The sequence below is a fragment of the Heterodontus francisci genome, chromosome 44 (assembly GCF_036365525.1).
Source record: "Heterodontus francisci isolate sHetFra1 chromosome 44, sHetFra1.hap1, whole genome shotgun sequence".
Taxonomy (NCBI): Eukaryota; Metazoa; Chordata; class Chondrichthyes; order Heterodontiformes; family Heterodontidae; genus Heterodontus; species Heterodontus francisci.
In genome coordinates this window covers 13,282,801-13,298,858 of record NC_090414.1, presented here as the reverse complement: position 1 = coordinate 13,298,858, position 16,058 = coordinate 13,282,801, and the positions used below count along the sequence as shown (strand labels likewise).

The following is a 16,058-nucleotide window of genomic DNA, read 5'->3' as shown; positions in this document are numbered from 1 at the left end:
TTCATCCATATGTCTATCCAATGACCACTTAAATGCCCTTAAAGTTGGCGAATCTACTACTGTTGCAGGCAGGGCGTTCCACGCCCCTACTACTCTCTGAGTAAAGAAACTACCTCTGACATCTGTCCTATATCTATCACCCCTCAACTTAAAGCTATGTCCCCCCGTGTTTGCCATCACCATCTGTGGAAAAAGACTCTCACTATCCACCCTATCTAACCCTCTGATTATCTTATATGTCTCTATTAAGTTACCTCTCCTCCTCCTTCTCACCAACGAAAACAACCTCAAGTCCCTCAGCCTTTCCTCGTAAGACCTTCCCTCCATACCAGGCAACATCCTAGTAAATCTCCTCTGCACCCTTTCCATAGCTTCTACATCCTTCCTATAATGCGGTGACCAGAACTGCACGCAATACTCCAGGTGCGGTCTCACCAGAGTTTTGTACAGCTGCAGCATGACCTCGTGGCTCCAAAACTCGATCCCCCTACTAATAAAAGCTAACACACCATATGCCTTCTTAACAGCCCTATTAACCTGGGTAGCAACTTTCAGGGATTTATGCACCTGGACACCAAGATCTCTCTGTTCATCTACACTACCAAGAATCTTCCCATTAGCCCAGTACTCTGCATTCCTGTTACTCCTTCCAAAGTGAATCACCTCACACTTTTCCACATTAAACTCCATTTGCCATCTCTCAGCCCAGCTCTGCAGCCTATCTATGTCCCTCTGTACCCTACAACATCCATCGGCACTATCCACAACTCCACCGACCTTAGTGTCATCTGCAAATTTACTAACCCACCCTTCTACACCCTCTTCCAGGTCATTTATAAAAATGACAAACAGCAATGGCCCCAAAACAGATCCTTGCGGTACACCACTAGTAACTAAACTCCAGGATGAACATTTGCCATCAACCACCACCCTCTGTCTTCTTTCAGCTAGCCAATTTCTGATCCAAAGCTCTAAATCACCTTCAACCCCATACTTCCGTATTTTCTGCAATAGCCTACCGTGGGGAACCTGATCAAACGCCTTAAAAGAAGTAAATTTTAAACCCACGCAGACACAGGGAGAACTTGCAAACTCCACACAGGCAGTACCCAGAATTGAACCCGGGACGCTGGAGCTGTGAGGCTGCGGTGCTAACCACTGCGCCACTGTGCCGCCCCCTCATTGAGATGAGGAGAAATGTGAACCTTTGCAATTCTCTACCCCAGAGGGCTGTGGATGCTCAGGCATTGAGTATCTTCAAGACAGCGATCAACAGATATTTGGGCACTGAGGGAATTAAAGGATATAGGGATAGGGTGGAACAATGGAGTTGAGGTAGAAACTCAGCTATGACCTTACTGAATGGGAGAACAGGCTCAAGGAGCTGAATGGTCTACTCCTGTTCCTACTTTTTATTTTCCTATCCTCTGTTTTTTATTCCTCCTCCATCCCACAATATACTTGCAATCCTCAATCTGCCTCCATTCCCATATCCTCCTTTATTTCACCCTCAATCCTCCTCTTTTTCTCCCCCTCAATCCTTCTGCCCCCTCCCCCTCAATTGCCCTTCTTCCTCCCACTCTCAATATTTTTCCTCTTTCCTCAAGTGTCAGATGTGACTCAGTTTGTTGCCAGTTTGGTCTCTAAGTCACAACATACCACGGTCAAGTCCCACTCCAGGACTTGAGCATGAAAATTAGGGCTGATGCTCGAGTACGGTACTGTTGGGGTGCTGTACTGTCAGAGGTGCCATCTTTTGGATGAGATGCTAAACTGAGGCCCAGTCTGCCCTCTCAGATGGAAGTAAAAGATCCCATGGCCAATACTTGAAGATTTTCTTTGGGGGGTGGGGGGGAGCTCTCCCTGATGTCCTGGGGCCAATATTTATCCCTCAACCAACATCACTAAAACAGATTATCTGGTCATTGTCACAGCGCTGTTTGTGGGATCTTGCTGTGTACAGATTGGCTGCCGCATTACAACAGTGACTACACTACACCAAGACATCATTGGCTGTGAAGCCCTTGAGGACCTCCTGTGATCCGCATCCTCGGTCCTCCTGCATCCCACAATCCCTCCTCGAGTAAGCCACGTCATCGGGCTGTTACTGCGCCTGCTCGAGGCTTTGGGGGAGGTGGGCACTCACCCGGAAGTAGTTGTTGGGGGATCCAGACGGCCGGCGACACGTCCTTGACCGGAAGCGGAAACGGAGCCGGAACCTGAAAGCAAGGCCGCACCGACCCCCAGCCGGAGCCTCAGCCCAGGCGTACTCATCGAACCCCCCCCCTCCGCCCCGCCATGCAGCTGCCTGTCGCCGCGCCGCCGCTGCTGTTACTCTTGGCCGGCCTCAGCCTGGTGCCCGGGAGCCGCTCCATCTCCTTCCAGCTGCCGTCCAACGCCAGGAAGTGTCTGCGGGAGGAGATCCACAAGGATGTGCTGGTGACTGGGGAGTATGAACTGAGTGAGCAGCCGGGGGGCCGCACCGACCTCAAGGTGGGTGCCCGGGAGGGGAGAGAACCGGGGGGGGGGGGGTGGGAGGCCGGGTGGGTCCCTGCACTTCCATCAACCCTCCATCTTCCAAATGCCAGGGGATATGAGCCCAGTCTGTGCAGCAGCGACTTTAACAGGGGGCTTCACAGGAGAAAATTTAACACCGAGCCACGTAAGGAGATATTAGGGCAGGTGCCCAAATGCTCAGTCAAAGAGGTGGGTTTCAAGGGGTGTCTTAAAGGAGGAGAGAGGGAGGCGGAGAGGTTTAGGGAGGCAATTCCAGAGCTTAGGGCCCCAGGCAGCTGAAGGCACGGCCGCCAATGGTGGAGAGATGGGATTCGGGGGATGCTCGAGGCCGGAGTTGGAGGAAGGCGGAGATCTCAAAGGGTTGTGGAGGCTGGAGGAGGCCACAGAGATCGGGAGAGGGGTGAGACCACGGAGGGAGTTGGAAACCAGGATAAGAATTTTTAAATTGGGTTGTTGTTGGGCAAGAAGCCAACGTAGGTCAGTGAGCGCAGAAGGGATGCATGACTTAGTGAGAGTTAGGATATGGGCAGCTTAGTTTAGGAGGAACTCAAGTTTCCAGAGGATTGAATGTGGGAGAGCAGCCTGGAGTGCACTGGAATAGTAAAGTCTGGAGGTAATTAAGGCATGGATGAAAATAGATGGAATCAGACAGTCTTGATGGACATATTGGGTTGGAAACCCATCTCAAATAGGACACCAAGTTTGCAGACAGTCTGGCTAGCCTCGGACAGTTGCCAGGGAGAAGGATGGCGTCAGTGGCTAGGAAAGGACGAGGTGAGGCCACGGAGGGAGTTGGAAACCAGGATGAGAATTTTACAAATGGCAGGGGCGAGGACTGAAGATATGGCTTTGGTCTTCCCAATGTTTATTTCAAGGAAATTGTGATTCCTCCGATACCAGACATCAGACAAGCATTCTGAGAACACCGAGAGCGAGGGGGTGAATAGAGGTGGTTGGTGGTAGAGGAAGTGACAAAGATGATTGATGAAGGAAGGGCGGTGGATGTTGTCTATATGGACTTCAGTAAAGTCAAGGTCCCTCATGGCAGACTGGTACAAAAGGTGAAGTCACACGGGATCAGAGGTGAGCTGGCAAGACGGATCCAGAACTGGCTCGGTCATAGAAGACAGAGGGTAACAGTGGAAGGGTGCTTTTCTGAATGGAGGGCTGTGACTAGTGGTGTTCCGCGGTGATCAGTGCTGGGACCTTTGCTGTTTGTAGTATATATAAATAATTTGGAGGAAAATGTAGCTGGACTGATTAGTAAGTTTGCGGACGACACAAAGGTTGGTGGAGTTGCGGATAGTGATGATTGTCAGAGGATACAGCAGGATATAGATCGGTTGGAGACTTGGGCGGAGAAATGGCAGATGGAGTTTAATCCGGACAAATGTGAGGTAATGCATTTTGGAAGGTCTAATGCAGGTGGGAAGTATACAGTAAATGGCAGAACCCTTAGGAGTATTGACAGGCAGAGATCTGGGCGTACAGGTCCACAGATCACTGAAAGTGGCAACGCAGGTGGATAAGGTAGTCAAAAAGTCATACGGCATGCTTGCCTTCATCGGTCAGGGCATAGAGTATAAAAATTGGGAATTATTGCTGCAGCTGTACAGAACCTTAGTTCGGCCACACTTGGAATATTGAGTGCAATTCTGGTCACCACACTACCAGAAGGATGTGGAGGCTTTGGAGAGGGTACAGAAGAGGTTTACCAGGATGTTGCCTGGTCTGGAGGGCATTAGCTATGAGGAGAGGCTGGATAAACTCAGATTGTTTTCACTGGAAAGACGGAGGTGGAGGGGCGACATGATAGAGGTTTACAAAGTTATGAGTGGCATGGACAGAGTGGATAGTCAGAAGCTTTTTCCCAGGGTGGAAGAGTCAGTTACCAGGGAACATAGGTTTAAGGTGCGAGGGGCAAAGTTTAGAGGGGATGTGCGAGGCAGGTTCTTTACACAGGGTGGTGAGTGCCTGGAACTTGCTGCCGGGGGAGGTGGTGGAAGCAGGTATGATAGCGACGTTTAAGAGACATCTTGACAAATACATGAATAGGATGGGAATAGAGGGATACGGTCCCCGGAAGTGCAGAAGGATTTGGTTTAGACAGGCATCAAAATCGGCGCAGGCTTGGAGGGCCGAATGGCCTGTTCCTGTGCTGTACTGTTCTTCTTTGTTCAGACATGTGGAACCAGATGTTTTGGTTACAGACCGTGTTGATGGAGAGGCAGGGGGTGGGTGGGGGGGATGGTGTGTTTAGCTGTGTCTAGCTGTGTCAGTGGCTGAGCGGTCGAGGAGGATGAGGGGTGATGGTTTACCTTTGACACAGTCACATGGAATGCCATTTGTGACTTTGATAAAGAGCTGTTTTGGTACTGTGGTAGGGCCCGAAACATGATGGGATGATTTCAAGCATAGAGTCGTGGGGGTGACGACCCATTCGAGGACTTTGGAGAGGAAAGGGAGGTTGGCGATGAGGCAGCAAGGATGGTGGATGGGAGTTTTGAGGAGTGGAGGTGATGACAGCAGATTTGGTGTTGTCGGGGGGGGGGGTGGTGGGGGGTGGCAGTACCTCAGGGGAGAGAACTGTTAGTATCAACTAACATGGGGACCAAGAAGGAAAGTTGGATGGTCAGTTTAGTGGGAATGGGAGTGAGGGAGGAGGAGGTGGGTCTCATGGATAAGGTGAGCTTAGAGGAGGCATGAGGGGAGATAGAGAAGCTGTGTTCAAAGCTAAAGTTGGGGGGAGGTGTGGGGTGAACCTTCGAGGAAGTTTATCCCGGTGGGTCACGGGAATAGAGGGAAGCGACAGATACAGCTGAATGGATGGTCTCAATTGTGGTTGTCTGTGAGCTCCTCACGTTGGCTGGAGCTGAGGGTGGAGGAGGCAGCAGAGGAGGGTTTCAGAAAGCAGTTGGTTGTGCAGAAGAGAAGCCATGGGTTATCTTTGCATTCTGGGATGATCTGGTCGACTTTGGCAGAGGAGAGTAGGACCTGCTCGTCCTTTATGCGATCCAGCCAGATCTGGCAACGAATGGCTGAGCCAGATATCCCCCATAAACATAGTCCACGTGACCTGACATCACAATTTAACCCTTTTAGCCCCAAAATCATTCTGGTGAATCTGCACTGCGCCCGGTCTAAGCTGGTATGAGGTGCGATGCCCAGAACTGAACACAGTTTCTCCATGTCGGGCCTGACCAGAGCTGTGTACAGAGTCATACACAGCACAGGCGGAGGCCATTCGGCCTGTCCAGTCGATGCCGGCTCGCCATAGTGCTTTCATTGCACAAAGCACTTCAACACTTGGGCGCAGTTAAGTTCCAGGTAGTCGGATCGTAGTTTGTCACTGGGAAGGTGACCTTTCGCGACCAGAAACTTCTGCATATTCAAGGCAGCGGAACGCGAGACAGTGAGGTGCCAGTTACTGCTCTTGGGGAACTTGCTGCTGCACATTGACAGAGAGGGAGTGACAGAGGTCAAGGAGTAGGTTGTACAGGCTGTCTCTGTGTGTTAGGCTATAGCAAGTGCCCTGCGTACAGCTTTTGGATAACTTCCTACCCCTTCTGTATTCCAGCTCTCGAGATAAAGGCCAGCGTTCATTTAGGCTTTTACTTAGACCTCTAAATCTGTCTCCTCCTCCAGAGTTCTTAGCTTCTCACCAGTTAGAAATTACCCAGGCGATTGCTGAGGCTGGACCGAAATGTTGATCTCGAACCCTTGGGTAGAATAGGACACGGGCGGGTGTTCTGGGCCAGTGTGTGGGTGGTGACGGTACCTGGGACTTCAGGAAGGGACAGGAATGCGGTTGGTGAGTTGAGGGTGGACGGGGGCGTCAGCCTGGGCTCGGGGCGTCACCTCTCTGTTTCCCCTCCCACCAGGTGACGGACTCCTCCGGCCACATCCTGTACTCGAAGGAGGAGGCGAGCAAGGGCAAGTTCGCCTTCACCACCGACGACTACGACATGTTTGAGATCTGCTTCGAGAGCCGCCTGCCTGCAGGTGAGAGAGCGCGGGAGTGGTGGCGGTTGTGGGCGAGGGGAGCAGGGCAGAGTGTGTACAGTGGGGGAGGGGGCGGGGGAGAGTGTCAAGGGGGTGTGGGGGCTGGGTGGGAGCAGAGATAAGCAATGGAAAAACCTAACAATCGGAGAAAGGAATGAGAGCAAAGTCCAGATTATAAATAATAAAAGCAAATATAAATAATTTGGGTTCAGGAAAAAATATAGGCAATAATAATTTAACCAAAAATGTACCACAGCAGTGATTTTTAAAAAAACACGTGATAAGTTTAAAAAGTAGGAAAAACTTTGGTGGGGTAAATATGCACATACTGATGTGCTGATTTCACTGAGACATGGCTACAAGCGGCATGACCGGGGAAAGCAATTTTCCAGCTTAGGGTCTTCAGAAAGGACAGGGAAATTGGAAAAGGAGGGTCAGTAATATTCGCGATGGAGCCCATTACAAAGAGCGGGTATCAGTGAGGGTGAGCAGGCAGTAGAAACTCGCCGGGTAGAACTGAGGAATAGAAGAGGGTGCAAGAATTCGGCACGAGCTGTTTCTAGACCGACTGATAGCCGAGATAAAGTAGTCGGATACATAAACACAGAGAATCAGGAAAGCTGGTTGCAAAAGCAGAGTGGTTACAATGAGCCTGAATTAATCAACGATCGAAGAGTAAGGGAGCATCCAGTTAATAGTGAGCATAATATAATTGAATTAGATATTGGGTTAGAGAGGGAGAAGGGATCTGTCAAACTAGGTGTTAATTTTAGGTGGGGCTGGTCTTGGCAGGATGAGGCAGCAATTGCCTGCAATCGCTTGGGCAAAACTTTTGTTTTATTCTTTCGTGGGATGTGGGTGTCGCTGGTAAGGCCAGTGTATGTTTCCCATCCCTAATTGCCCTTGAGAAGGTGGTGGTGAGGCGCCTTGAACCACTGCAGTCCATCTGGTGTCGGTTCACCCACACAGTGCTGTTAGGAAGGGAATTGCAGGATTTTAACCCAGTGACACTGGTGAGTAGTAGGTGGTGGTTGAAAAGTATTTAGCAGAATAGCAAGACCTGCACACAGCCTTAAAAAGCAAGCACTGTACTTGTCTACTGAGTGATGGTCACTACCTCACCGAGGGAGGCCATTCGGCCCATTGGATTGCTCAAGAGCTAGCATGATCTCAATCAGTCCCATTCCCCCACTGTATCCCCATAGCCTTGCAAGTTTATTTACCTTAACTGCCCATCCAGTTTCCCTTTAATCATTCATCATCTCCGCTTCCAACACCCTCGTGGGCAGCGAGTTCCAGGTCATCACCATTCACTGCGTTTACAAAAAAAAGTGCCTCACATCACCCCCATCCCCCCACCGCATCTCTTTCCCAAAACCTTCAATCTGTATCCCCTAAACCTTGTACTATCAGCTAATGGGAACAGCTTTTCTTTGTCTATCTTATCTAAACCCCTAATAAATCTCCCCTCAATCTCCTTTTCTCCAAGGAGAACAACCCCAGCTTCTCCAACCTAACCTTCTAGCTAATATCCCTCATCCCAGGAACCATTCTGGTAAATCTCCTCTGCACACTCTCAAGGACCCTCACATCCTTCCGAAGGTGTGATGACCAGAACTGGACTCAGTGCTCTCGTTGTGGCCTAACCAGTGCCTTATAAATGTTCAGCACAGTTTTGCTGCTTTTATGCTCGATACCTGTATTTATGAAGCCGAGGATCTCATATGGTTTATTCACTACTCTCTCAATATCTAATGCTACCGTCAAGGATCTGTGCACATGAATCCCCATGCCCCTCGGTTCCTGCACACTCTTCAGAACTGTGCCATTTAGACTATATTACCTCTCCCTATCAAAGTACAGCACAGGAACAGGCCATTCGGCCCTCCAAGCCTGCGCCGATCATGATGCCTGTCTAAACTAAAACCTTCTGCACTTCCGGGGTCCGTATCCCTCTATTCCCATCCTATTCATGTATTTGTCAAGATGCCTCTTAAACGTCGCTATCGTACCTGCTTCCAGCACCTCCCCCGGCAGCAAGTTCCAGGCACTCACCACCCTCTGTGTAAAAAACCTGCCTCGCACATCCCCTCTAAACTTTGCCCCTCTCACCTTAAACCTATGTCCCCTAGTAACTGACTCTTCCACCCTGGGAAAAAGCTTCTAACTATCCACTCTGTCCATGCCACTCATAACTTTGTAAACCTCTATCAGGTCGCCCCTCCACCTCTGTCGTTCCAGTGAAAACAATCCAAGTTTATCCAACCTCTCCTCATAGCTCCAGACCAGGCAACATCCTGGTAAACCTCTTCTGTACCCTCTCCAAAGCCTCCACATCCTTCTGGTCATGTGGTGACCAGAATTGCACGCAATATTCCAAGTGTGGCTTAACTGAGGTTCTGTACAGCTGCAACATGACTTGCCAATTTTTATACTCTATGCCCTGACCAATGAAGGCAAGCATGCCGTATGCCTTCTTGACTACCTTATCCACATGTGTTGCCACTTTCAGTAATCTGTGGACCTGTATGCCCAGATCTCTCTGCCTGTCAATACTCCTAAGGGTTCTGCCATTTACTGTATACTTCCCACCTGCATTGGACCTTCCAAAATGCATTACCTCACATTTGTCCGGATTAAACTCCATCTGCCATTTCTCCGCCCAAGTCTCCAACCGATCTATATCCTGCTGTATCCTCTGACAATCCTCATCATTATCCGCAACTCCAACAACCTCCGCAAACTTACTAATCAGACCAGCTACATTTTCCTCCAAATTATTTATCAATACTACAAACAGCAAAGGTCCCAGCACTGATCCCTGTGGAACACCACTAGTCACATCCCTCCATTCAGAAAAGCACCCTTCCACTGATACCCTCTGCCTTCTATGACCGAGCCAGTTCTGTATCCATCTTGCCAGCTCACCTCTGATCCCGTGTGACTTCACCTTTTGTACCAGTCTGCCATGAGGGACCTTGTCAAAGGCTTTACTGAAGTCCATATAGACTACATCCACTGCCCTTCCTTCATCAATCATCTTCGTCAGTTCCTCAAAAAACTCAATCAAGTTTGTGAGACACGACCTCCCCTTTCACTATTTTCCACCAGCCACTTGTCTGCCCATTCTGCTACCCGATCTATGTCCTGTTGCAGTTGATTGGTATCATCCTCACTTTCTGCCACAGTTCCAAGTTTGGTATCATTAACAAATTTTGAAATTTTACTCTGTATTCCAATACCCAAGTTTTATATATATATATATATATATATATATATAATATATATATATATAAATATAAAAAAAGCAGTGGTCCTGGCACTGACCCTCGGGGAACACCACTGTCTACCATCCTCCAGTCTGAAAAACAACCATTTACCATGCCTCGCTGTTTTCTGTCTTTGTCAATTTCTTTATCCAAACTGACATGAACCTTCCTATTCCATGAGACGCAGTTTTGTTCACCAGCTTTTAATGTGATACTTTGTCAAATGATTTCGTAAAATCCATGTAGCCAACATTCATTGCTTTCCCTTCATCAACCTTCTCCGTTACTTCATCAAAAACAATTCTTAGATTAGTCGAGCACGATCTGCCTTTTACAAATCCATGCTGGCTTTCCTTAATTAATTCATCTCTCCAACTACTTGTAGATTTTTTTCCCCCTGATTATTGTTTCTAAAAGCTTACCCATCCCCTGATGTTAAACTCACTGGCCTGTAATTACTTTGAATGTGGTTAGACCCTTCTTTGAAAAAGGGTGCCAGATTTGCCACTCTCCAATCCTCTGACACCTCCCCCGTATCTTCCAATCTTCCTTAGATTATGGCAAGCCCTTCTGCTATCTCCAGTCACACTTCCTTTAAGAAGCCATCTGGACAGGGCAACTTATCCTGCCTCTTGCTTTTCTTCCCGGCCATTAGCTCTACCATCTTAAATTCTACTGATATTTTGTCAGCATCCTCTTCCTTAGTAAACACTGATACAAAGTGCTCATTAACTATCCTAGCCTTGCCCTGTGCCTCTAGCCATATATCACCCTCTTTGTCCCTAATGGCCCCACTCCGTTTCTTGCTACTCTTTACTATTTACATGCCAGTAGCAGACTTTTGGATTCTCTTTTATGTTGACTGTCATTCTATTTGAATATTCTCTCTTTGCCAGTCTTTTCCTCTTCAGTTCCCCTCACGACTTCGTGTATTTGGCCTGGTTTTCACTGGAATTCGCCTGACATGCATCTTACACCCTCTTTTTTTGTTTCATCATATTCTCTAACCCCCTCGTCTTCCAAGGAGCCCTGGCTTTGGCTCCCTCACTTTTCACCCTCGTTGGAACATACTTAGCCTGTTCCTTGAAACATCTCTTTAAAGATCATCCGTTGTTCCATTATAGTTTATCAGACTTTGTTTCCATTGTACCCTGGTTAGATTCCCTCTCAAGCCATTGAAGTTGGCCCTCTTCCAATTTGGAAGTTCTACTTTAGATTGATCCTCACACATCTCCATTACTGACAAAGCCTTCTGATGCGATGATCACTCTTACCCAAGTGCTCCCCCATCAGCACTCGGTCTACTTGGCCCACCTCATATCTCAGCACCAGATCTATCAAATCCTCCTTCCTAGTTGGCCTGAGGACATACTGGCCAAGGAAGTTCTCCTGAACACATTTCAGAAATTCCTCCCCCTCTTTACTGTAACGTTATCCCAGTTGATATTTGGAGACCTATAGAATACTCCAGTAGTGTGGATCATACCCTTTTTGCTTCTCAACCCTAACCAAATGGATTCTGCCTTTGCCTCCCCAAGGACATCTTCTCTTTCCAACACTATAATGCCTCCCTTTTCTCCTTCCCTATCTTCTCTGAACGCTTCATATCCTTGAACATTAAGCACCCAGTCCACGTTTTGGCTTTTGCCATTGCATCATATTCCCACACGGCTGTTTGCGCTTGTAGCTCACCAACCTTATTCACCACACTTAGTGCATTTACATACATGCATTCTAAACCTGGCCTTGTACTCCTTGTAGTCCTTCATAGTCTGCTCCTATCTAATATGGTACTGCTTCTTTCGCTGGTACTCCAGCACTCTCATTCTTCATGCACTTTATTCCTCTTCTCTACTTCTATATGCTGGTGTCTGTTCTCCTGCCAATTTAGTTTAAACCCTCCCCGACCACACTAGTGAATTTCCCCACGAGGACGTTGGTCCCAGTCCTATTGAGGTGCAGGCCATCCCTTTTGAATAGGCACCTTCTGCCCACAACTGGTCCCAATGCCCCAAGAATCTGAAGCCCTCCTTCCTGCACCATGCCTCAATTGATTCATTGATCCTCCCTATCTTCCTGTTTCTACTTTCGCTTGAGCCGGCCACTGGAAGTAATCCAGAGATTACTACCTTCAAGGTCCTACTTTTTAACTTCCTCCCTAGCTCCTGAAAATCTGACTGTAGGATCTCAATACCTGCTCTCTCTCTCTATTGTTGGGACCACAACTTCTGGCTCACTCCCTTCCCCCTGCAGAATATTCTGCACCTTCTCCATAATGTCCTTTGGCATCAGAGAGGCAACACATCGTGTGGGAATCTCAATGACAGTTACAGAAATGTCTGTCTGTCTGTCCCCCTAACTGTGGAATCTCCTGTAACAACTGCACGTCTAACTTTACTGTTCCCTTCTATGCAGTCCCTTGCCCATTGGTGCAATAGTCTGGACTGCATTCCTTCAAGATGTCGTCACTCCCAGCAATCTCCAAAACTGAATGCTGTTTTGAGAGTGGCACACACCCCAGAGACTCCTACACCTCCTGCCTTTTCCTGCTGTTCCAGATGGCCACCCATGTACTATCCTGAACTCCCACTGCCTGCAGGGTGACCACCTCCTGGATCATGCGATCCAGGAAACTCTCAGCCTCCCTGATGCTCCACAGTGACTCCAGCTGCCCCTCAATCTCGAAAGTCCTGAACTCAAGCTCAAGCAGGTGGAGACACCCCCTATACAAATAACACACAAAGTGTTCTGATGATCCCACATGGCGCAGGAATTGTAAGAAACAGGTCTCAGTTGCCGATCCATGATCTAAGAATAAATCTCTCTTCAGGATCTAGTTAATACCTTGTATAAGCTATTAATTTCAATTAATGCCTCTAGACCTGCATCTGCTGTGTGCTTATACTCAATACTAATTCCCTTACTGAAAAAAGACAGCTTTTTGTCTTGCACTCATCAGGACAGACGCGAGAATGCTATATTTCAAAGGGAGCCGCCATTTATACTACATGAGAAAAGGGTGCAGATTGGTTGGCAAGTTGACCAACTGACCAATCAGCACCCTTTTCTCATTCAGTATAAATTGTTGCTCCCTTTGAAATTTGGCATTCTCGCGTCTGTTCTGATGAGTGCAAGATGAAAAACTTGGACAGCATGTCTCTCTTTCTCAGCAATACTGTAGTACCAAATTCCCTTACTGTTATGCTTACCCCAATTGAAATTTTATTACTTAGTTGAACTAGTTAAGCAATAAATTTAATACGGTACTTTATAGCACCCCAGTCCTAGTTTTAAAAAAAAAACACTCACCAAACACTCAGCTACCTGCTGTCCTCTAGCGTCAATCCTTTTTTTGAAACACATAGATCAGGTCTACTCTGTTAGCCCATGCGCGTGCTGTCTCTTTCATTCTCTTACCACGACTGCTGGTGTCTCTGATCGTATCCATACTATTGGCCCACGCAAGCTCGGTGTTGGGGTGGCAGGTGTGCGATTCTGGGCTCAGCGTTAGGGAGCAGGGGGGGCGATTCTGGGCTCGGGATGGATGCTGTGGGGGGCAGGGGATGGGTAGATTCTGGGCTCGGGATGGGTGCTGTGGGGGATGGGGAGATTCTGGGCTCGGGGTGGGTGCTGTGGGGGGCGGGGGATGGGGAGACTTTGGGTTCGGGATGGGTGCTCTGGGGGGCAGGGGATGGGTAGATTCTGGGCTCGGGATGGGTGCGGTGGGGGATGGGGAGACTCTGGGCTCGGGATGGGTGCTGTGGGGGGCGGGGGATGGGGAGATTCTGGGCTCGGGGTGGGTGCTGTGGGGGGCAGGGGATGGGGAGACTCTGGGCTCGGGATGGGTGCTGTGGTGGGCGGGGGATGGGGAGATTCTGGGCTCGGCACCCGGAAATAAATTCTAAGCTTGTTATTTTTTTTCTCAGGCCATTTCCGAGTTCCTGACCAGCTGATTTTTCTCAACACCAAACATGGAGTTGAAGCCAAGAACTATGAAGATGTGAGTTCCCTCATTCTGTATTTCCCTTCCCTGCGGTAATAACACTGAATCTATAGCACCGACCCAGGCCATTTGGCCCAACAGGTCTATGCTGGTCTTTAAACTGCAAATAAGCCTCCTCCCACTTTAATTATTTCTTTCCTGTCTTACCCCTCTCTCCGTCTATTCCTTTCAATCTCATGTGCTTACCAAGCTTCCCCTTAAATCCATCGATGCTGTCCACCCTCAACTCCTCCATAATCGTGAGTTCTGCCTGTACGTGTTTCACTTGCGGCTCTCTAGTCTGTGCGCATGTGCTTGCTGTGGCCCTGTTTGTGTGTGTGTGCACACGCGTGCTCCATGTCGGGGCGTGCAGTGATCACGACCCTGTATGGGGGGCATGCGTGCTCGCCACCGCCCCTGCCTGCTTATGCATTCACATGACCTTGTGTGTAGAAAGTGGGGTGTGTAGGAGATTCATTGAGACCCTGTACATATGTGCATGCAGTCACTGTGGCCTTGTGTGTTTTTATTTTTGATTTGTACGTGCGATCTCTTTTTTTTTTCAATCATTCTCAGGATGTGGGCCTGACTGTCATTTATAGCCCTTGAGAAGGTGATGGTGAGCTGCAGCTGCGTGAGTGTACACAGTCGCTGTGGCCGAGTGTAGGGGCGTGAGAGGGTTCCCACGAGGGTCTCTGTTGATGTAGTCTACAGACTGTGTCTATCTCTCTGTGCCCAGATCGCAAAGGCGGAGAAGCTGAAGCCTCTGGAGGTAGAGCTGCGGCGATTGGAGGATCTGTCAGAATCGATCGTCAATGACTTTGCCTACATGAAGCAGCGAGAGGAGGAGATGAGGGACACCAATGGTAGGAGTGTGCCCGGGGGTTCCTGCGTTGTTTCTCAATCAGTGTCACCCTTCCCTCTGAGACTAGATGTTACGGGCTTAACTCTCCCCATCGCACCTTCCTATGTTTCATATACTTGTCCAATCATCCTGCAAACGATGTAGCTACCATCTGCTCGGCCTTCGGTTCAAGGAAGGAATGTGAAGATCTAAATATGAGGGGCGTGAGTTGAAAGTTAGGGCCAAGAGACTGACCAGCCTCAAAACAATTGAGTATTTTTTTTTTTAAAAGAGTTGCCGTTATCTAGCGCCTTTCACAATCTCAAGACGCCACCCTCAAGTGCTTTACAATCTAGTGTATTTTTGTGAAGTTCAGTGACGCAGAAATGTTAGAAAGGTTTGGGCCTGAAAGGTGGTGAATGAGAAGGGACCGTGTTGAGGCAGGGGAAGCCTCTGCATGTTTTCATTCCAAGTTAAGCTATGACTGCAGGATAAGGAGACATGCCTGCACGCTCGGAAAGCAATACCTGGAGGAAACTGAGTCAGGTCGTGGCGGGGGGGGGTGGGGGGGGAATACTGAGTCCTTCACTGGGGCCGGTAGATGATGAGTTTCCAGGGAGAGACGAGCTCCATGGGCGCAAGGCTCCCCCCTCCTCTAACTGCGAGTTGATGTAGGATGGGTGGAATCGCTCTGCAACTTTTGTTTGTGCGATAGACTTTTGGGGGAAGGGGTCGAGAGCGGAGTTCTTCTCTGAGCTAGTGGGATTGCCCAGTTAGGAAGTGGTGGATGGACTGAATCTCCATCAAATGCCGATGCTTGCACCTGGGATGTTAGCAAGAGAAAATCAGGTCAACTAAGAGCAAGGAAATGGTGCTTAACGCAGCGAGGCTAAAGAAGGGCGGAGGGTTGCTTGTTCATGCAGATTAAACCCCCTCCTACAAACTCTTTTGACTTGCTCTTCTCTCTCTGCAGAGTCTACCAGCGCCCGAGTCCTGTACTTCAGCATCTTTTCAATGTGCTGCCTCGTTGGCCTGGCCACCTGGCAGGTCTTCTATCTCCGCCGCTTCTTCAAAGCCAAGAAACTCATTGAGTGATTCCGACCGGAGGGAACGTGTGCATGTGTAATATTGGCCCGTGTGCGTCTGTGTCCAGAGGGTGCTCAGTGGGTGGGTGTTAATTTACAATAATGTTTCTTTGTATTAAACATGTTTCTTTAAATATTTGAACTGAGGGTTGCGTTTTAATTCCTAGCATTGCAGTCAGACATTGACCCATAGTTTCGAGTTTCAGACCACCGCGAGTTCCTGTGAACAGTCGTATCCTCACACACGCCCTGGATCAGGAGATGGGACCTATACCCTCGACTGCCCTGAGCTCTCGATGGTTTTCCACCTGTTCAGGCCACTCCCAAGAAAGCGAGACGGAAGTGTTGGCTTTTTTGTT

General features: G+C 48.8%; 1 protein-coding gene across 1 annotated transcript; it reads left to right on the top strand.

Annotated features, from left to right (window-relative positions):
• The first annotated feature begins 2,164 nt into the window (after positions 1–2,164).
• On the top strand, positions 2,165–15,841 carry tmed10 (transmembrane p24 trafficking protein 10). The gene is made up of 5 exons (XM_068021826.1): positions 2,165–2,493; positions 6,399–6,519; positions 13,715–13,788; positions 14,510–14,636; positions 15,588–15,841. Exons 1-5 carry the CDS (start codon positions 2,299–2,301, stop codon positions 15,707–15,709), a joined length of 639 nt encoding a protein of 212 aa, XP_067877927.1. The 5' UTR covers positions 2,165–2,298; the 3' UTR covers positions 15,710–15,841.
• The last annotated feature ends 217 nt before the right edge of the window (positions 15,842–16,058 follow it).